Genomic DNA, 22,558 nt, shown 5'->3' with positions numbered 1-22,558 from the left:
TATGACGCAATCGCACGGATTCATAACACACACAGTTACATTCGCACTTACACTTGTAAATAATACACGTTTATTAAGGTTCCAATCCAGATTTAGGAAAATGTATTAGATTGTTTATTTATGCATAGATAATACTATAGTAAAGGTATTTATGGTTCAGGTCTTGTAAAAGGTAAAGAGTTTGGTCTCATATTAAAGCTTATTTCACCATTAACCCGGTTAGGAAAGAGTAGCGATCGCATCTAGCGGTCGCAAGATATAAGCAATATGAGATTAATACTCAAAAGTACTTTGTGTGTGAGTCAGTTTGATCTGGTTATTCAGAGGGAAGACACGTAGACAACAGTTGGGGGAAGTTGCCCCTCACCCTTTGAAAGGATCAAATGAACTGACCTATGACCAGTAGGCAACTGGAATATCATTAACCCTGGACCAATGAAGACCTCATTAAGTGTTATCTGTATACATAGTGACATCATCAGTGTTTTTCTATACTGAAACTGCATATAAGCAAGCTGCTTCCCCAGCTAGATCTCTCTTTGTCTGACTATACAGCAGACATGATTACTGGATGAAACATTAGAGGAGATGTAATGTATTCAGTGTTTTTATACTTTCCTGCTTTATTGTAACATATTTTTTTTTTTATTTTTTTACTTCAATAAATTTTTATTGAATTTTTTTCAAAGTTAAATGGGGTACAGAAAAAAGAAAGGGTAACAAAGCACAGTTGGGGGAACAAACAAAAGGGTAATAGAAAAAATGAGGGGGGGGTCACTCAATTGAAACAGCGATCTTATAGCGTGCACGTTACTTTTGAGAAACAAATAAAATATACACATTGGTCTTTCTCATGGTACACCAGATGGGGAGATATTAATACCTAGGTAGCTCAGATAACACACAGGCAGAGCCTATTCGTTAGGCTGGGGTTCCTCTATGAGGGCTGCTGGGGAGGGAGGGGGTGAAGTATTTGAAGCTACTCGTGCTCTACCGGAGCCCTCTGTAACATATTCGTGCCAGCTAAACCATTTGAAAATTGGATTGGAGGCGGATGACGTATAGGGCACATCCGTTGTTTCCATTTCAAAACTATACTGGATCTTAGACACGACCTTAGTGATGCTGGGGGAAGCCGGGGACTTCCAGTTCTGAGCTATTGCTGTTCTAGCGGCTATTAGTATGTGTCCTAATACATAACGCTTATAGCTAGGAATCACAGGCTGATATATATGTAGGAGGGCTACCTTCGGGTCAAGAGAGACAGAGACTCACAGGACCTCCGAAATCAAAGCGGATACCTCGCCCCAGAACGTCTGGATCACCGGGCATGTCCAAAAGACATGATAAACATCTGCTATCTGACCACATTGACGCCAGCAGAATTTAGACTGACTTGGCCATATCTTATGAAGGCGATCCGGGGTGAGGTAGAGCCGATTGAGGAGCTTAACATGCATTTCAGTGTGATTGATGCATCTAGACATGCGGTGTGAGAAAATGTAGATCTTTTCCCACTGCTGGAGGGAGAGAGTCAGACCAATATCTGCTTCCCAACGTGCCTGAGTCGGAGTCTTGGAGGCTGGGACCAGGGACTGGGAATAGCGATACCAGAATGTTATTCCTCCCCTACTGCCCGCCTTTGTTAATCTATCTAGGACCTGAGCTGGAAGTGTGGACAGAGCATGGGGGGTCCTGGAGGCCGCCCCCACCCAGTGTCTAATTCGCACATATTTAAACATCTCAGACTGAGGCAGATTGTATTTGTCCCTAAGCACTTCGAAGGGGAGGAAAATGGTCTGCGCAAACATATCCGCCAGAGAGACTATCCCTCTATTTTTCCATACAGTAATATTAATATCCGGCATGAGTTTCGACAATGCTTGGAGGGAAAGATTACGAGAAGGGAGTACAACGTCCTTGTGCAACCCAATAAATTTATCCCATACCCGTAAGGCATCCGAGATAGAGAGTAATTTACGGGCACCTGGTGGGCGGTCCGGCCTAGGAACCCAAAGAAGATCCAGCAAGGGGAATCCTACGTATAAAGCCCTCTCGATATCAACCCACGGCTTAGCTGCATGAGGTTTTATTGTAACATCTTTAATGCATAATAATGGATTGCTGTAAATCCTGCTATATTTTGCAATTAAATATCTTAGTGCTTTGGAACTACAACAATCGCATTGGACATTGTTTTAATGGTAAGCAATAAAATGACTTTAATAGTAACCTCAAACCCTATTTGAACCTTTATTCTTTGCAAGGATACTCTTATGTATATCCCAAACATGTTTAAATTGCTCTACTAGCTTTTCTGTGAAGTAATTTCTCCTCATATTTCCTCTGTAACTTTTAAATTTTTCACTCCTGTACCTTGTTAAAACCCTTAAATTATTTTAAGGTTTCTATCATGTGAACCCATTCCCTTCTCTGCTTTAAACTATACATATTAAGATTTTTTTATTCTTTCTCTAAGCTGTCACGAGTCGCGGCAGCTCCGGCAACTCTCTCCTTCCTCTGGCCCAGCGTCCCGGCCGTCATGATGACTGGGACATCACTTCCGGTTTGTCCCGGCCGTCGCCTAGGCAATGGTTCGGGACGCTCTTTTGCTATAGCACCGCGTCCCAGCTTCCAGGGCAGCCAGGCACGTGTGCATATGACCAATTAATCATCAGCTCACTCTGGCTGATGATTCCTGCTGTGCCCCAATGCTCCTATTGTTTGTTGGCAGTATATTAGGCAGGGAGGGCCAAGCCTCCCTGCCGGTTATAGTCCCAGCTACCCTGCATACTTCTCCTGCTGTGTTATTGCTCCTGCTATTATTATTATCGTTGCTGACCCCTTGCCTGGATACTAACACCGCTGAATTGCCTGTGACCATTGACCTCTTGCCTGGATACTGACTCTGTTGATCTGCCTGTAACCCTGAAACCCTTGCCGGGACCCTCACTCTGCTTCTTCGTTAAACACCTGCGCTATGTCCTCAGTCTATCAACTCCTACTACTAGAGAACAAGACCTGGGGGCATCCAAGCACCTGTAAGCACGTCTAGCTCTACGGGAAAGGCGGCTGCTATAGGCGAAGACCTCTGAAGCTGTTCTAGGAGTTGATACTTGGGGGCGTGAGCCATAACATTATAACCGGCCCAAAAACATGAAGTGAGTGAACTATCTTGAATTCCGTCTCTATGGAACCAAGCCCAGCTCAAGTGTTGGCAGGTCAAATCCAGACCTTGTCCCAAATGGTCCAAGAGTTGTGCCAGCGGCAAATTGCACAGGAGCAGGCGTCAAGGACCTTGCAATCTCCTGTGTTGGAGCAGAAAATTAACCTTCCAGATCGCTTCTTGGGAGACCACAGACTCTTCTGCAACTTCAGAGAGTGTTGCAAACTCTATTTCAGATTAGAGCCACTCTCATCGGGGACACCACAACAGAGAGTGGGGATACCTTCTGCAAGGGGATCTTCAGTCTTGGGCGTTCAGTTTAGACTCTAACAGCCCCCATTTGCAGTCTGTGGATGTGTTCTTTGAGGCACTAGGTCTGATCTATGATGACCCAGATCGTGGAGCTTTGGCAGAGGCGTAGTTCTGCTGAGAAATATTGCTCAGGCGTTGGTCCTTGGACTGTGAATGGAACAACCCAGCTCTCCGCAGCCAGTTCCGTTTGGGCCTTTCTGAACAGATTAAGGATTCTCTTGTCCAGTATCCTATGGCGGGATCCCTCGAGGAACTTATGCAGTTGGCTATTCGGATTGACCGGAGGTTCAGAGAAAGGAAAGCAGAGAAGTAAAGTCCTTCGCCCCCATTTCCCTGTTCCTTTTTAAGCTTCTTCCAGCGATCAGGTTGAACCCATGCAATTAGGAGCCTACCGGTTGTCTACGGAGGTGTACTTTGGTCCTTTGCTTGTACCGTGGAGAGAAGGGCCATCTGCTTCGTACCTGCCCCATTAAACTGGGAAAAGACCAGGCGAAATGAACATGGATAGAGTACACTTGGGCCTACAAGTCATTTCTCCAAAAAATTCCCTGCTTATACCTGCCCAGCTCACGTATGGTAGACAAGATATATCTGTTCCCGCATTCTTAGACAGTGGAGCAGCTTTACTTTTTAGACTTGGCCCTTTCCGGGTCCCTGGGTTACTCAGCTGTTGCTCTTGAATCCTCATCGCTGGATATGGGCTGGATGGGAATCGCCTGGATAAGGGTGAAATTCATCACTGTTCACCTCCTCTGCAGTTAAAGTTGGGTGCCCTTCACTCCGAGACCATCTCTCTGTACCTAATTCACTGTCCCTCGGTACCTCTGATCTTGGGCTATCCATGGCTTGCCCTTCCCAATCCCTGTATCGACTGTACAAAAAGTGAGATAACTAGGTGGAGACCTCTGTGCTCCTCTTATTGCTTGTCCCTGCCACTCAGGGTTAATCATACTTGCCCCGAGCAGTTACCTTTTCCGTATCGTGAATTCCACAACATTTTTTGGAAGAAAGAAGCAGATATTCTCCCTCCTCACCGGGAGTACGACTGTGCTATTGATCTTATTCCAGGTTCTAGGTTGCCTAAGGGAAGATTACATGCTTTGCCTATTCCGGAGACCCAAGCCATGGAATTATATGTAGAGGAGAACCTGCAGAAAGACTTTATTCGGCCTTCCAAGTCACTTGCTGGGGCAGGCTTCTTCTTTGTGGCTAAAAAGGATGGTGGACTGAGGCCTTGCATTGACTACAGGGGGGTAAATAAAATAACCATCAAAAATACTTATCACTTGCCACGTATCTCAGCCATCTTTGATCAGCTTAAAGGAGCTAAAATCTACTCTAAAATAGATCTTTGTGGAGCATACATTCTGATACATATCCGGAGTGGTGACTAGCGGAAAACGGCCTTTAATACTCAATCGGTCCACTATGAATACCTCGTCATGCCTTTCGGCTTCACCAACGCTCCAGCTGTCTTCCAAGATTTAATTAATGACGTCCTTCGAGAATTCTTGGTCTCCTTTGTAGTGGTCTATTTGGATGACATATTGATTTACTCCCGCTCATTAAAGCAACATCGAGAACATGTACGACAAGTACTTCTGAAACTCTGCCATCATCACCTGTACGGGAAATTAGAAAAGTATGAATTCAAAATCTCCAAAGTCACTTTTCTGGGATATGTTATTTCCCTGAAGGCTTCACTATGGACCCCACGAAAGTACAGGCTATTCTCGACTGGGTGCAACCCTCAAATCTTAAGGCTTTCCAAAGATTCCTGGCATTCGCTAATTATTACAGGAAATTTATCAGTTCATTTTCTATTCTTGCTGCTCCCATCACGGCTCTGATTTGCAAGGGAGCTGATCCGAAAATCTGGCCGTCTGCCGCAGTTTCTGCCTTCGAGGCTTGAAACGTGCATTTGTGTCTGCCCCTGTTCTGAGACATCCTAATCCAGACCTTCCCTTTATCATCGAAGTCGATGCTTCGGATGAAGGAGAAGGAGCTGTGCAATCTTGAAAAGACCTTGAAGACCATTGCCTTCATCCCTGTGCTTACTGGTCCCGAAGATTTTCTTCCGATGAAAAACATTATGACGCGGGCAATCGAGAGTTACTAGCCGTCAAGTGGGCATTAGAAGAATGGCGCCACTGGCTTGAAGGAGCAAAACATGTTATCACAATATATATCGATCATAAGAACTTTTCTTACATAGAATCAGCTAAAAGGTTGAATTCCAGACAAGCACGGTGGTCCCTTTTCTTCTCCCGTCTCCATTTCATTATTACCTTCCGGCCTGGCTCAAGGAACCTTAGGGCAGTTGCCTTGTCTCGTAGCTTTATCTCTTCTCAAACTCCAGTCTCTGAGCCCTGTTCCATTTTTCCCGCTTCTTCTATTTTGATTGCCTTAATGCAGGAATTGGGCAGCACGGTGGCTAAGTGTTTAGCACTTCTGCCTCACACCACTGGGGTAATGAGTTCAATTCCAAACCATGACCTTATCTGTGAGGAGTTTGTATGTTCTCCCCGTGTTTGTGTGGGTTTCCTCCGGGTGCTCCGGTTTCCTCCCACACTCCAAAAAAAACATACTAGTAGGTTATTTGGCTGCTATCAAAATTGACCCTTGTCTGTGTGTGTGTATGTTAGGGAATTAGATTGTAAGCTCCAATGGGGCAGGGACTGATGTGAATGAATTCTCTGTACAGCGCTGCGGAATCAGTGGCGCTATATAAATAAATGGAGATGATGATAATAATGGGTAAAACCCTTCAACAATTTCAACCACAGACACCTCCTGAAACTCCAGTGGACAAACTCTTCGTGCCTGCGCACCTCAGGAAGTCGGTCCTCTCAGAATGTAATGACAACAAGACTTCTGGACAGCCCAGTATTGCAAAGACCATCGAATTTATCTGCCGTGTTGTCTGGTGGCCATCATTGTCTGCGGATGTTAGAGAATAGGTATCATCCTGTGATCTGTGCTCCAAGAACAAGATTTCTCGAAATTCCCCTTCTGGGTTATTACTGCCGTTACCAGTCCCGGTCAGACTTTGGACCCACTTGTCCATGGATTTCATTGTCGATTTACCTCCATCTTCCGGGTGCAACACCATCTGGGTAACTGTGGATTGATTCAGTAAAATGGCCCATTTTATCCCTTTGATCAAGTTACCTTTAGCACGCTCTTTAGCCGCCTTGTTTGCTGGAGGATATCGTCTCGGACCAGGGTTCACAGTTAATTGCAGCTTTCTGGAAGACCTTCTGCTCCATGTTAGGTATAAGCCTCAGCCTATCATCTGCCTACTATCCGCAGTCAAGCGGACAAGCGGAAAGAGTGAACCAATCCCTGGAGTAATATCTACGATTGTATATATCCAAGAATCACGACGACTGGGCTGACCTTCTGCCTTGGGCCGAAATTCTGTAAAACAACGCATGCCACACTTTTTCCAAGTACTCTCCCTTTTATTGCAACCTTGGGTACCCTATCAGAGTCAACTCATTGTCCTCTCTATCTACTGATAGGCCACCCGAAACCAAGACCATGGCCACCCGGCTTAGGAAGATCTGGAAATCAGTGGATCAGTCTTTACTCTGAGCTTCTTTTAGGTCTAAGGTCTTTGCCGATTTACATCATTCTACCTCTACGTTCAAGGTTGGAGATTAAGTGTGGCTCTCTACTCAGAATATAAGACTCCATCAACCTTGCAAGAAATTAGGACCCAAATTTATTGGTCCATTTACCATCTTAAAGCAAGTCAATCCAGTAGTTTTCAGACTGAAGCTTCCTGAATCTCTAAAAATTCCTAGTAGGTTCCACTGCTCTTTGTTGAAACCTTCCCGGTCTTCCAAAAGATTCAAACCTCGACAATCCTCTAGACTTCAGACAGTTTGGGTGAATAGACAACAATAATTTGTAGTCGAGAAGATCCTAGATTCAAAGAAGGATCAGAGTCAGTTTCACTACCTCGTCCACTAGAAGGGTTATGGCCCCGAAGAACGTTCCTAAGTGCCACAAAGAAATTTACATTCAGACAAATTACTTGCCGATTTCTTTAAAAGATTTCCTGGAAAACCTGGATGTTGGGGTTCCTTGACCCCTCCTCAAGGGGGGGGGTACTGTCACGAGCCACGGCGGCTCTAGGCAATGGTTCGGGACGCTCTTTTGCTATAGCACCGCGTCCCAGCTTCCAGGGCAGCCAGGCACGTGTGCATATGACCAATTAATCATCAGCTCACTCTGGCTGATGATTCCTGCTGTGCCCCAATGCTCCTATTGTTTGTTGGCAGTATATTAGGCAGGGAGGGCCAAGCCTCCCTGTCGGTTATAGTCCCAGCTACCCTGCATACTTCTCCTGCTGTGTTGTTGCTCCTGCTATTATTATTATCATTGCTGACCCTTTGCCTGGATACTGACATCGTTGTTTTGCCTGTGACCCTTGACTCATTACTCGGATACTGATACCACTGAATTGCCTGTGACCATTGACCTCTTGTCTGGATACTGACTCTGTTGATCTGCCTGTGACCCTGAAACCGTTGCCGTGACCCTCACTCTGCCTCTTCGTTAAACACCTGCGCTATGTCCACAGGCTATCAACTCCTACTACTAGAGAACAAGACCTGGGGGCATCGAGTACCTGTGAGCACATCTAGATCTATGGGAAAGGCGGCTGCTATAGGTGAAGACCTCTGAAGTGGTTCTAGGAGTTGACACCTGGGGGCGTGAGCCTTAACATAAACCATACATATTCAGATATATTAGTCTTTCCAGATACATTTTGTGCTAGGCCATGCAGCAGTTTAGTTGCCCTTCTTTGTACAGTCTCTAATGTACTTATATACTTCTGGATATATGCCCTCCAAAAATGAACACAATATTCTAGATGAGGCCGTACCACTGACCAATACAGTGGCATTATTACTTCTTTCTTTCTGCTACTGATTCCTCTCCCTGACTTGCCTTTCTCATTGCTTTGTTACATTGGTTACATGACTTTTAATGCAATTTAAATAAACCCCTTTCCTCCTCAGTAGTTTCCATTATAGTGTGATTAATACTATATTTAGCCTTTCGGTTTTTGAGACCCAAATGCATGATTTTGCATTTTTATGGCATTAAACTGTAGTTGCCACTCTCTTGATCATTCATCTAGTCTATGTAAATTATCATTTGTTTGTTTTACCCTTCCTGGTGGTGTCTACTCTGTTTAATATATTAGTGTTATCTGCCAAAAGTCATGGATTCCTTTCAATGCAATTTGCAATGTCACCAATAAAAATATTAAAAAGCACTGATCCAAATGCAGATCCTTGGAGTACTCCACTGCTAACCTTTCTCTCCTGTGAATTAAGGGTGTGCACCGGCCACTTTTAGTGTTTTGGGTTTTGGGTTCTGATTAGCTTGAGGTTTTGGGTTCTGATTTGTTTTGCCAAAACACCTGACGAAAGGTTTTGGTTCTGATTTATTTTTAAAAAAGCATAAAAAGTGCTAAAAACCAGTTTTGTGGGGGTTTTTTTTCACTCCTACGCTATTATTAACCTCAATAACATTCAATAACAATCATTTCCACTAATTTCCAGTCTATTCTGAACACCTCACAATATTGTTTTTAGGCCAAAAGGTTGCACCGAGGTAGCTTGAGCACATAATGCCAAAAAAAGAGGTACAAGATGGAATTGTTCTGGGCCCTCCCTCCCACCCCTCGCGAGATTCAACGCGAGACTTGGACGACAGAGCCTCGTTTTCAATTTTTTGCCCGCCGGAAATATCCGAACAGTGCTCGGATCCCGTTCGGATCCGCACTGTTCGGGTGGGCTCGGATTAGCGGAATCCGAGCCCGCTCATCTCTACTGTGAATGCACTCCATTTACTATAGCTTTACTAAAATCTAGATAAGTTACATCTGTGGCACTCCTTGATCTATTACTTTAGTCACCCAGTCAAAAAAGTTAATAAGAATGTTTGTCATGATCTCTGTCAAGTAAATCCATGCTGTCTGGGATCCCTGAAGTTACTTGATTTGAGATATTCTACAACTCTCCTCTGTAAATGTACTTGTATCTATCTAATTTTTATGAATATACTTGAAACTTAACTGTGGCCCCTTACCCTCTATTTCTGTGGTGAACACTGTGTGCAAAAATTATTATTAAAATGATCTGCTATTATCTTGTCTCCCTCAACAAGACTCTCACTCTCTATCTTTAGTCTTATTATTCCTCCTTTTGTTTTTCTCCTTTCAATTTTATATCTTAAAAAAGTTTTGCTTCTTTTACCTACTGACTGGGCCATTTTCTATTCAGTTTGATCCTTTGCACATCTGGGGGTAAATGTATTAAGGTCCGATTTAGCAAAATAAGCGATTTTCTCAGGAGAGTTGAAACTCGCAGATGTATGAAGCAGAGATTCCATGCAAAGTTGTGCTTCTGTCAAAATCGCTATTTCCAAAATTGCCAGAGATCAAACTCCAGACTATTTGCCACTGCAGCTATACAAGTCTCAAATGTATGAAACTGTGAGCAAGCAAACTCAGGAGAGTTTGCTTTCAAACACGCCAGATACAACACATCACTGTTACACTGCCTGTCAGTGTAAAAACTGTAAAGAATAGATAAAAGTCCAAAAAAAAAAAAGCTTGGGGTCCCCCCTCTATTCATGCTTAACCCTAGTGCTGCCTGACTACTGCTGGTTCCGTGAAAATCGGGGAAATAATTTGCGTGCGGTCCCCCCGATTTTTACTTAACCAGCACTAGGCAAACCAGCCGGGGTTGGAGGCACAATAGCAGGGGGGACACGCAGCAGGGGTCCCCCTGCCGCCATAATGACTAACCAACCCTAGACTGTTCAGTGCTGGGCTGGATTCCCTAGGGAGTGGGGTCCGCCAAAAAAAACAAGCGCCCCCCCCCCCTAGAGACACCCAGCCCAGTGCTGATAGCACTAGGGCTCTTCCTACTGTTGGTAGTAAGGTAATACGGCGATAAATTGTAAAAAAACCAAACAGACTTGGTCAAGCCTGGACATTTGGAAGTATAAATAACTTGGGGACTGGGGCAAGCCGGATTGTTGGAATTACAAATTTATTTTGGACATTTGTGACAGCCATTTTTGGACTGAAAGCTGCTGACAAAAGACAGAAAACTTCATCGGTGAGCATCAGGGAATTTATTATTTTTAATAAAAATATATGGTGTAAATGAGGGTGTTTACTGTGTTTATTGTGGGTTTTTTATTTTTAATAAATGTTAGTGGTTTTTACGAGGATGTCAGGGCATGATGGCACTTGTGGTTCTCCAAGTGCCAACATGCCCTGGCTGCCGTGGGTGTGCTGGTGCTTGTAGTTATACAAGCAGCAGCATGGCCACAATATTTTGGGCAACCTGGCTGACTTGGACTTGTAGTTCCTCAAAACAAAATAGCGTCAGTTTGATTTTTTTAACCATTTATCGCCATTATTACCCTACACCCGCCCCCCAGGGGTGTAGGGAGAACCCTAGTGCTCTCAGCACTAGGCTGGGTGTTTCTAGGTGAGGGCACTCGTTTTTATCGGCGGACCACACTCCCTAGGGAATCCAGCCCAATGCTGAACAGCCTGGGGTTGGTTAGTCATTATGGCAGGGGGACCCCTGCTGCATGTCCCCCCTGCTATAGTGCCTCCAACCCCGGCTGGTTTGCCTAGTGCTGGTTAAGTGAAAATCGGGGGGGGGGGGCCGCACCCAAAAATTTTCCCCGATTTTCACGGAACCAGCAGTAGTCAGGCAGCACTAGGGTTAAGCCTGAATAGAGGGGGGACCCCATGCTTTTTTTTTTTTTTACTTTAATCTATTCTTTACAGTTTTTACAGCTGCAGGAGCTCCGGCAGCTGTATGACAGGCAGTGTAACAGTGATGTGTTTACAACACGCTGCTACAACACAGGAGAGTTTGCCAAACAGGGGAGTGTTTGAAATCGCTGCAAATCACCAGAGATGACCAGCGATTTTGAAGTTCAGGGTAAAAATCACAGCTTGATAAATTTGATGAGTTTGGAACTAAAATCGCGGGTTAACCCACGATTTGCGGCAAAATCGGACCTTGATACATTTACCCACTGATCTTAGCCTCCTTCTGTGTAACAACATACACCTGTTTGCCTTCATTATTCTGAGTCTGCTTATATTTCCTAAAGTGTTATGCTGGTGGCTACTTAGATAATGTTTTTATTATTATTGCAGTACTGTGTAAGCCAGAAAAATCTATGTGATGTTAAATACTTTTGTGTCAAAAAAGACAAAAGTATTATAGGAGTGATACCTTTATTGGCTAACCCAACACATTTTTATTATTAAGTTTGCTAGCTTTCAGAGCACAGAGGTCCCATCAAACTCATGACCCCAGTAATGAAAGGCAGAAGTGCTAACTAAGTGGCCACTGTCCTATACAGCAGCCGCGGCGCTGTCAAAGAAGGGTCCGCGACGGTGCTGTATCCGTGCGCCCCTGACTAGTATGTTTTTTTTGGAGGGTGGGAGGAAACCGGAGCAAGGCCATGGTTGGGAATTGAACTCATGACCCCAGCGCTGTGAGGCAGAAGTGCTAACCACTTAGCCACCGTGCTGCCCTCTCCCTTTCAGTTCATCCACTCACTGTCGACAACTGAGTTCATTCGATCAGTCTACGACAGGAGCGATTCATCTTCCTATATGTAAGTAACAGTGTTTAATTTTCGGGGTATTTTTATAGGACTTTGATTGTGGTTCTGTTCCCTTTGCATATTTCAACGGATCTAAATTGCGAGACATTACACATATGAAGTTGGACAACTATAGACACATTTTGAGTACAAAATCTCTACAGGGTTGTTCATAAGGACAGTGCAATTGGGACACTTGAGTATTTCTTTATCCATTTATATTATTTTTCAGATCATATGCTAACATATATGCATTAGCTATATATGTATATGTTTGAATACTGTACACTGGTAATACTATATTTATATATTATTGATTTATTTTTCTCCCCTTTTTATTCATATCCTTTATAATTGGCTGTGCGCTGTAATGTTGTTGTTACTGTGTTCCACTTGAGAGGTTGTGAATCTCTATTATTGGCAGCATGTCAATTTATTCATTTTTGATTGTGGAGCTGATGCACTGTCGTTAATTCTTGTCATATAAATAATTGCCCTGTGCTATTTCCTGTAAATAAAGTTATATCAGAAGTTATTTATAAGGGATCCAGTGACACTCCTCCCCCCCGGTCCATGTGGAAACCAACGGCCCATGTCCCAATGATTTGGCTCCTGATCCACAGTCTCCTAGGGTTACCGGAGATGATGCAAAGGATCAGGCTCTTCCTGCCGATACAGTCCATCCGCATTGCTGTGAGCCTTTCCTTGCTTGTGAATTATGTCAAAGTCATAAATTTGAAGTGTAAGGCTCCAGCGCAACAAACAGCAATTTTACCCTGAGGTGTGTTGTAGCCACTTTAAAGGATTATAACCACTCACCACAGTAAAATGTCATCCATACAAATAAGTTTGAAGATTTTTCACTGCCCACACAATGGCCAAACATTCCTTCTCCATTGTGGCATACCCCACCTCCCGGTCTAGCAGTTCTCTGTTCAAATAGGCCACAGGGTGCATTTGGCCATCTGCCCCCCCCCCCCCCCCGGGCTAAGTACTGATCCCAAACCATACTGTGGAGCATCAGTTTGTACAATAAAGTCCTTGTCGTTATTGAGCGACAACAGTACTGGAGCACAAACCAGGACTTCCTTTAACGACTGGATTGCCAGCTCACAAGTCGACTGCTTTGGGGAGTTTCTTCTTAGTGAGATCTGTCAGGGGCTCACTATGAACGTCTGTAGTCCTCTGCAGTCGTTAAGAATGCCAGTACATGTACATGTAACTGGGTCGCGGGCTGGGGCCAGTCTCGGAATGTCTCTAACCCTTCCTCCCCCACACGATCACCCAGGTACTGTACCTCTGACATCCCTATCTGGCACTTCTCTGTCCAGTCAGACATGCCCACCCCATCTTCCCTAACACCAGCCCTATGTGCTCCAGATTATCTTCCCAAATCTTACTGGAATTGGAAATGTCTTCTGGGTAACCCTGAACTCTGTTCAACTCATCTACAAAAGTGTTAATACAGGACAAGTGGTAGGTGTCAGACATGGTTGCATTATTCAACCGGCGGTAGTATACACAAAAGCCCCGTGGTACCACCAGTTGAAGCTGTTCCCGGACTGTTCTACCCCCATCTACTTTCCTATCTACACGGTACAACAACCCATTACGCGAGGTCAAACTCCCCAAAGCCATCGCTGGATGGCTGCCGCTAGCGTGGCGCCTCATGCCTTTCAATGAGGGATCAGAGAGCTGCGCTGCCCTGAACTGTAGCCCTCACTATCATCTAAGTCAGGTAGCACTGCAGGGGGGTCTATGTTGGGGAGACTAGGGTCAGTCAAAGTGAAGTCACTGTGGTCAGCTATACTCACCACTGGAGCTGGCATACTACTAGGGACAGGAGCATCACCAGACACCCCCCACAATATCAGGTTGGCAAGGGACAACATAATCTGAGTTACTAGGGGACATAGTTTTTCCAGAGGCAAAGGGCTAGCTGTTTCATGAAGAAATAGCAGATGTGGTCTTTTCCTCTGGGCTGGCTGAAGCTGCGGTTGCTGATGATGTCTGTTTTCTAGCAGCTGTGGTCTTTTCCTCTGGGCTAGGTTGTGCAGCTGTAGATCCTGAAGACTGTAGTTTAGCCGCTTGTCTCCAGGTAATAGTATGAGAAATTCGTTCGCAATTCCACCCCCAACATCATTGCCCAAAATCACATCAGTTGGGAGGCCATCCATAACAACAACATCTCAAAACTCCTGGCCATCTCCCCAGTCCAGATACACACTTGCTACAGGCACTTCTTTCTCCAGTCTATTTGCCACAGTAACTTTTTGCAGTATGATCCTGCAATACTGCAGCAGGCTCAATAAGATGGGGACTCACAGCAGTAATTGAGGCCTCTGGGTCTCTCAGTCCTTCAACCTGCAGGGGTCCCACTTGGACTGGCTGCAGGTTCTTCCACATGTTTTTTGGTGGTTCATTTGGACACACAGGTGACTCTCTCCGCTCAGTCACCTTAGAAACACCACACTCCATTGGGCTGGGAGGGGTGGAAACAATCTCTAATGGCTCATCTTCACCAGTTAAGCAAGTCAGCCGGGCCCCAGAACTCAAATTAAGGGCACGAGTCTGGGGTGCTTGGTCTGTGGGACAGTCCATCTTTAAATGACTGTTTTTTTCGCAGTTGAAGCTCTTCTTCTCCAGCCTTGGCTCCGTTGGTCTCTGAGGACAGTATGGGTGGTGGCTAACAAATGGTAAAAAAAGGGTTAGGTACTTGCTTTTGGTGGTGAGTGGAAGAGGGGTGTCCCCCAGATTGTACAGTCCTTTCGTGTTGGCTGTTAACCTGGCGCTTCTGCCAGTGTGGAATCACTGCCACATACTGATCTGACAGGTGGGAGGATGCTTCCAGGGAGCCTGGCTTCCAGTCCAGCACCCATTCTGTCACCTCTGGTGCGCACCGGCAGTGAAACTGTTCTTGGCACATTAAGTCTATTACCTTCTCCACTGTCTAGGCACCTGCTCCGCGCACCCACTTCCTGGCAGACTCCCACAGCAGGTTGGCAAACTCCTCATAGGTGGCGTGAAAGTTCTTGGTAAGGTCCTGGAACTTCAGACTTCTGGGATAATAGTGTACCATTTAAGGAGTGCACTTTTCACTATATCATAGTCCGCATAGTCCTCTGAGGGCACCCCACAATGTCATTTGTTTACACAAACATGGATTTACATGCATTGCAAACCCTCACTTATCTGTGATATCTTAAAACCTTGCTGTGATATCCTGAATCTTAATTTGGGACACTTCCTATAATCCTCACACATCAAAACATCTAATTAGCATGAGATTAGCATGAGTAATTTCTTCCAACAGTTGCAGAATACATATTTCTGCCAAAGAAAAGAATTCCCAAGAAAAAGTTGCAAACCGCAAATAAGACATTTCCTTATACCAATATATAAAAGTATTTCTAAACAAAGGCTTATTGTATTAGATATATATCAGAAATAAGGCACTTCCTCTAAAAAATAGAAAAAAGCAAATTTTCTTCACCTGGTCTCAGAAATTAACGCCTTCCCTTAGCAAAATATGCACAATATAATTACCTGCGCTTTGTCCTTTAAATAGATTTATATCAGAAGTTATTTATAAATGATCCAGTCACAACAATATATATATATATATATATATATATATATATATATATATATAGATACATCTCTGTTGTTTTTGTGAGTGGATAATTTATTAAGAGTTACATCATACTCACTACTATTAAATCTACCAGATCTAAGGAGCACCAAGGAATCCAGATAAGTATGTGTGTATATATATATATATATATATATAGTATATGCCTTGTTCTTGTGAAAGTTACATTTTATGCCAGCTCATTAGAGACTGCAGCACTGTATCCAGCTAGGCACAGTTCATTGTCTATACACTTCTATATACAGTGTGTTTCACCAAGGATGTGACTTAACCCAATACCATTATCAAGATTGGAAATATAGTACATGCTCTGTTCAGCACAGGTTTATGTGTGAGAGACAGTGCACACTGTGGGGGTATTTTACAGAATTTTAATGTTATACTTTATTATTGATAGCAATAAAAATATATTTCTCGATTAGAAGGTGGACTTTAAATAATTTAATTAATTACATTTTAATTTTATTTTTATTTTTTGTAAACATTACTATTTTAGATTTACTTTAGGCATGGCGCTGTGTTCTTTTCTTTTTTCTGTACACAACAAAAGGGCAGGAAACTCTTCATTCCAGCTGCCCTCTAATTTGATCATATTTTGATTGCCAGTTTTTTTGTTGGTTTTACGCTAACATTAATATTGCCTCCTTTTTGTCATTGTTGTTATTATTATTTTTAGCCTTTATTTATAGGGCGCCACAAACGTTCAGACAGACATAGGACCATACAGAGTATAACAGTACTGCACATTAAACAAAAATTGTCAGGACTTCAAGCATTCCAAACATAGCTCTCACAGTGAATTTGAAGCAGAAGAATAGGTAGAGAGACAGGAGGAAAAAAAAAACCTGCTCGTGAGAGCTTACATCTTAAATGGAGGACAAACAGACAGGAGGCACAAAGGGAGTCAAAGGAGGGGATCAAGCACAAGAGTAGCAAGTAGGGGGGATGAGAGAGGGTGAGATAGTCAAGCATGGAAAGAAGGTTAGGTAGATGGCTGGTAGGCTTTGAGGAACAGATGAGTTTTAAGTGCCTGTTTGAAAGAACACAAATTAGGTGACAATCGGATGGATCGCGGAAGGTCATTCCAATGGACAGGGGCAGTCTGGTAGATATCTTGCATTCTGGAGTGGGATTGAGTGATCAGGGTGGAAGAGAGGTGATGGTCATTGGCCAATCGCAGGGAGCAGGATGGAGTGTAAAAGGAGAGGAGATTAGAAATGCAAAGGGTAGTAGAGTGGGAGAGGGCTTTGTAGGTGAGGCATGCTCTCTCTCTCTCTCTCTCTGCAACTATTGCCCTGTATCTCTGCCTCCTTTTGCTTCAAAAATTCTCAAATGACATGTCTGCAATCATCTGACCCACTTTCTCTCTTCCCACTCTCTTCTTAACCCTTTCCAGTTTGGCTTCCATCTCCTTCACTCAACTGGAACTGCCCTCACTAAAGTAACAAACTACTTACTCTCAGCTATGTCTAAAGGTCACTTCACCCTGATTGTACTCTTCGGCCTCTATGCTGCTTTTGATACCATTAATTATTCTTTTCTCCTCTGCACCCTTCATTTTCTAGGTCTTTGCAAACAGCTCTCTCCTGGTTTGCTTCCCAACTCCTTTAGTGTCTCTTCTTCTGACTGTTCCTCCCCCCTTCTTTTGCTTTCTATTGGAGTCCCGCAAGACTCTGTCCTTGACCCTCCTCTCTTCTCTCAGCAAACTTAATCAATCATTTGGCCTACATTATCACCTCTATGCTGTTGACACGCAAATCTTTCTTTCCTCCCCTGACTTCTCTCCCACTTTCCTATCCCAAGTGTCTAGCTGTCTCTCTGCCATCACTACCTGGATGTCACAGTGCTTCCTTAAACTCAACATCTTCAAATCCGAATTCAACATGTTTCCTCCTACCAAAGTTGTCATCCCTCCAAATATTCCCCACTTGTTTGATAAAATTATTCTCTCTTATTTCATCCAAGTCCGCTTGGAGTTACCCTTGACTCTGCCTTTAGCTTTATCGCTTATATTCCTCACCAAATCCTGCCACTTCTTCCACCACAACTTTCTAATATAACTAAAATATGTCCCTTCCTCTCAGGAAGCAACAAAAATCCTGGTCCATTCACTCATCATTTCCTGTCTTGACTACTGCAACCTCCTGGCCTACTGGCCTTCCTTTCCCTCACCTTCCTGACATTCAATCCATCCAGATTGATGTAGCCAGTCTCATCTTCCTCCCATTGCTCTACTTCTGCTTCTCCTCTGAGCAAATCCCTTCATTGGCTCCTTATCCATTTTAGAATTCCATTCACGATCCTTATAAATAATAAAGTAATAATACTGTGAGAATGTACAGAAAGAATCATCCTGAGCCAGATTCAATTTCAGACGTAAGGCTATGTGCATGCCGAAACTTGCGTGAAGATCTACAATATACATTCTCCACAATGGGACTCATGCCAGTGGACACAATTGCATGTAACTGAACTCTGAACGCAACTGACACTTACAACTGCCTATGACTTGAAGTGGGAAATGGTGGATGGACATAGGCAATGTTCAGTAAGGGCGCGCCTATGCCTATGCAGCTCATTCACATTCAGTGCATCTCTTAAGTGCATGTTCTTTAGCTGTCACATTTGCACCAGCTACAGGACAGGTGTCTGACGGTAATGACTACATGTATGTATGCCAGAACATGTGTTAGGAAGTAAGAGAAGCTATAAAATGGATTTTATGTACATTACACAATTAAAACATCCTGATTTATGCTTTTCATGTGAAAAAATAAAATTAAAAACATTTATAATAATGATCAGTATTAAAAGTTGTAAACTAATTTTATGAAATATTTGTTATTTTATATTGCACATATGTATGTGTTTATCCTGCAGTCTGCTCTGTTTGTCTAGAAATGGTACCTAAAATATAGGCATAATGTACCTATACCCAAGATTCAAATGGTAATATATCTTGAGATACGTTCGCATTTGAATACAGCCGTACGTGCGCACAAGCTACATTTTTTAAAAAAAAACATTGCGTTCACAGATGAATCAGGCCCTCAATTTTTACCTATTCCTGACTCCTTAGCAACCATTGTAAACACACAGGGTACTCAGAGGAGAAGCAGAAGAAGAGCGATGGGAGAGGAAGATGAGACTGGCTGCATCAATAAATTCAAAAACTGAATTAATAATTTTCCCACCCAAAAACAGAAGCTTCCTGCCTGACATTTCTATTTCTTTTTGATAACATGACCATAAATCCCACCCCGCAAGCCCGTTGTCTAGGTGTAATCCTTGACTCACAACTATCATTTATTCCCCACATCAACTCTATATCTAAATCATGTTACATACATCTAAAGAACATTTCCAGAATACGCACATATCTCACACAAAACCTTAATTCATGCACTCATCATCTCCCGCATCGACTACTGTAATTCCCTCCTTACTGGTCTTCCCAAAGTCAGACTTGAACCCCTACAATCTATTTTGCACGCAGCGCCTAATTTGATTTTCCTTCCAAACCGTTCTTCCTCTGCTGAGCCACTCTGTCAGTCTCTACATTGGCTGCCTGTATTTCAACGAATCCAATATAAAATTCTTCTACTAACATACAAGGCTGTCAACAAAATTGCACCGACATTCATATCCTCACTTGTCTCAAAATATCTCCCAACTCGACACCTCCATTTTGCACAAGATCTGCGTCTCTCTTCCATTCTCATCACATCCTCCCATTCTCGGTTACAGGACTTTTTTCGGGCTGCACCCACTTTGTGGAATTCCCTCCCTCGCACAGTCAGACTTTCCTCTAGTCTTCAAACCTTCAGGCGTTCTCTGAATACCCACCTCTTCAGACAAGTTTATGATATTTCTCAACCATCATCTTAATCTTCCTAGGTTACCCTATTACCATCCTCTACACAGCTAATGCAAGACAACAACCCTCTTTGCTGTTTGACTGATCACACAGCCCACTGAATACTTTTACCTTTGCATTTTAGCTGGTCCATTGTGCAATATGATGTAGCACATGCCCAGGGCCGGATTAACAATAGGGCTAAAAGGGCTACAGCCCAGGGGCAGCTGGGGGGCCCGCTAACATTTATCGGGTCTCTGACTGTCACCTGTTCAAGGAAAATGGTAGGCAGCTAACAGCAAATGTTATACTGTTAACTGCCTGCTGTCACTGTAGGACTTACCGCGTAGTTGCTACAGGGAGTGGTTCAACAGAAGGAGGTAAGTTCACGGGGGGGGGGGGCTCACAGTATCCTTAGCCCGGGGGCCTCCCTTTCCTTAATACGGCCCTGCACATGCCCTTGTGTTTCAAACTCCCATTGTCCCATAGATTGTAAGCTTGTGAGCAGGGTTCTCTTACATCTCTGTATGTATTACCCAGTATTGTTTTATTGCTGTTTGTTCCCAAGTGTAAAGCGCTGCGAAATTTACTGGCGCTATATAAATAAATGATGATGATGACGATGATGATGATGATGAATTATCTTCCTTTTGGGGGGATGGAGAGTTTTACCATTAGGACATCTTTCGATCAAAATATAATAAGCGCCTGAACCAAGATAAGGCATAGATTCCATCTGCTTAAGAATGGGGATGAAGATTTAGCTGATTACACTTAGGAAAATGGGAAGTAAGCACCTTGTACTCTAATATTTACTATTGAAACTTAATATAGTAAACAAATTATTATTAATAAAAACACATTTACCCTATGTTTTTATTGTACAAGATTGAGGCAACCTATGACTCTGCAGCTGTTGGATAAACAAGTCCCAAAATGCATTTGTCAGGACCTATGGTTCTACACCAGATTTTGTTTTCTGTTTACCTAAGCCGACCATGTGATAGTAGTAACACTTTTTCCCATTTTATCTTTGTTACTCAATCGCTTACTATATCACGGATGAGGTATGTCCTAACATGGCCATGATTGTGAAATATGTTATGCAATGTGGCTAGTGATTTCAGAGGTAGACAAAGGGAAGAGTATGCTTCACAGGTGTGTATGTATTCCTTCACTCATGCATCATATTAACACTGCAGTAGGAAACAAAGCATTAATTAACCTTTAATGCATTTACACACTACTATGTGTGATCAATTTATTTAAAGTAAAAGATTCAGTTTCATGTAAATATGTAAATTATTATTTTAGATTTGGTAGCTTTCTGCTGTGCACTGTACTGGACTTCAGATGAAAGGTCTGGATGATCTTCACTCGTATCTTCTTCAGTTTCAGACCATAGATGAGAGGATTTAAAAGTGGTGGAACCACCATTAACTGTACTGACATGACTGTCCTCAGCTCATAATTAAAGTTTTCAGGTATAAAGCGGTAGGCAAAGACTTCAAAAAGTAAATTAGCAGCATAGTTGGTGATGGTTATCAGGTGAGGACTGCAGGTCTGTAGAGCTTTCGTTCTGAAGTCCTTCGTAGACTTTATACATATCCTAAAAATCTGAATGTAGGAGATCACGATCAGCATTGGCATTACAGCTGTAAATGTTGATGCAATAAAGAGTCCATAGACATTATTCACAGTAATATCAACACAAGAAAGTCTCACTACTGACCAGTTATCACAGTAGACCTTCAGTATAACCGTGTCACACAGAGGAAGTCTAATTGTCAAAGCCAAGTGTATACCAACCAGGATAACAGTGTACAACCAGGCTGAGACAACCAGTTTGAAGACGGTGGCCAAAGACATGATGTTGTTGTATCTCAAAGGATTAAATATACACACATAGCGGTCAAATGCCATAATGGTAAGCAAGGCCATCTCACATCCAGCATAGGTGTGAATGCAAAATACTTGTGTCACGCAACCAGTGTAAGAAATGGTCTTCAGGTTGTTAACTAGATTGAAAATCAGACTGGGGAAGAAGACCGTAGTGCCATAGAGTCCATTAATACACAGCATAGCCACAAAGATGTACATTGGCTCCTGTAGAATCTTGTGTAACAATACATTTGAGATCACTGCACCATTCAGCAAAATAGCCATTAGGTAAATAAGAAAAGCTATAGCTCCATAGAAATATCTTGCTGACGCCATTTCCTTGAAGCCGAGAGTCAGAACCAAGGGATGAGAGTAGGTGTAATTCTCCATATTATCAGTTGTCACTGTCTCTACAAGAGAGTGAACTACATGAAATATATTATTAAACAACAAACTGATTTATCTTGATATGTTAGTAGTAACATTTATAAAATATAATATATACACATGTATATATGTATTTAATGAGACATGGCAATATGCCTATATATCATTGAACATCTGTAAAGAACTATATCTTTAGTTTTAGGGAAATAAATTATATGTTTATCATGTGTGAAAGGACATCTAATTTTCTTTTAGATATAAGAAAGAACATATAATTATTTACAAATGTTTAGGGTTCATGAGAAACATCTAGAAGTTTTGGATTTAAACCAATGGAGAGTATTTTGCTCTTTATGCAGATTTTTTGAAAATATATAAAGGCCTAGTAAAGAAGCAGTTGATGTCAGAACTTGCTTGGAACTATCTTGTATTTACTTGTCTGTATTAGATGGACTGATGTGCTGTCGTCAAAATCAAAGCTATCTACCTCTTCAAGACACCTGAATTCTGCTTATGACATTGTATAGCAGCAAGCCAGCCAAAATAGCAGGTGAAAGTACATTACTTGTGGAATTAATAAGATTGCCTTCCAGAAGCCTTCAAAAAAAATCAAGAAGAGCACTTGCAAAGAAGAGAA

The 22,558-nt window shown here is 42.8% G+C and overlaps 1 protein-coding gene across 1 annotated transcript; it reads right to left on the bottom strand.

Annotated features, from left to right (window-relative positions):
- Window positions 1-20,958: 20,958 nt before the first annotated feature.
- Window positions 20,959-21,921, bottom strand: LOC142138603 (olfactory receptor 52B6-like). The gene has a single exon (XM_075195396.1). It carries the CDS (start codon window positions 21,868-21,870, stop codon window positions 20,959-20,961), a length of 912 nt encoding a protein of 303 aa, XP_075051497.1. The 5' UTR covers window positions 21,871-21,921.
- Window positions 21,922-22,558: the final 637 nt, after the last annotated feature.

This window comes from Mixophyes fleayi, chromosome 2 (genome assembly GCF_038048845.1).
Source record: "Mixophyes fleayi isolate aMixFle1 chromosome 2, aMixFle1.hap1, whole genome shotgun sequence".
NCBI classification, from domain to species: Eukaryota; Metazoa; Chordata; class Amphibia; order Anura; family Limnodynastidae; genus Mixophyes; species Mixophyes fleayi.
Note: the sequence above shows the minus strand (reverse complement) of the source record. Positions and strands in the feature narration are given on the sequence as shown.

Bases quoted from the DNA above. Each gene is read 5' to 3' on its own strand.
- LOC142138603 (XM_075195396.1), bottom strand. From the start codon at position 21,870: ATGGCGTCAGCAAGATATTTCTATGGAGCTATAGCTTTTCTTATTTAC.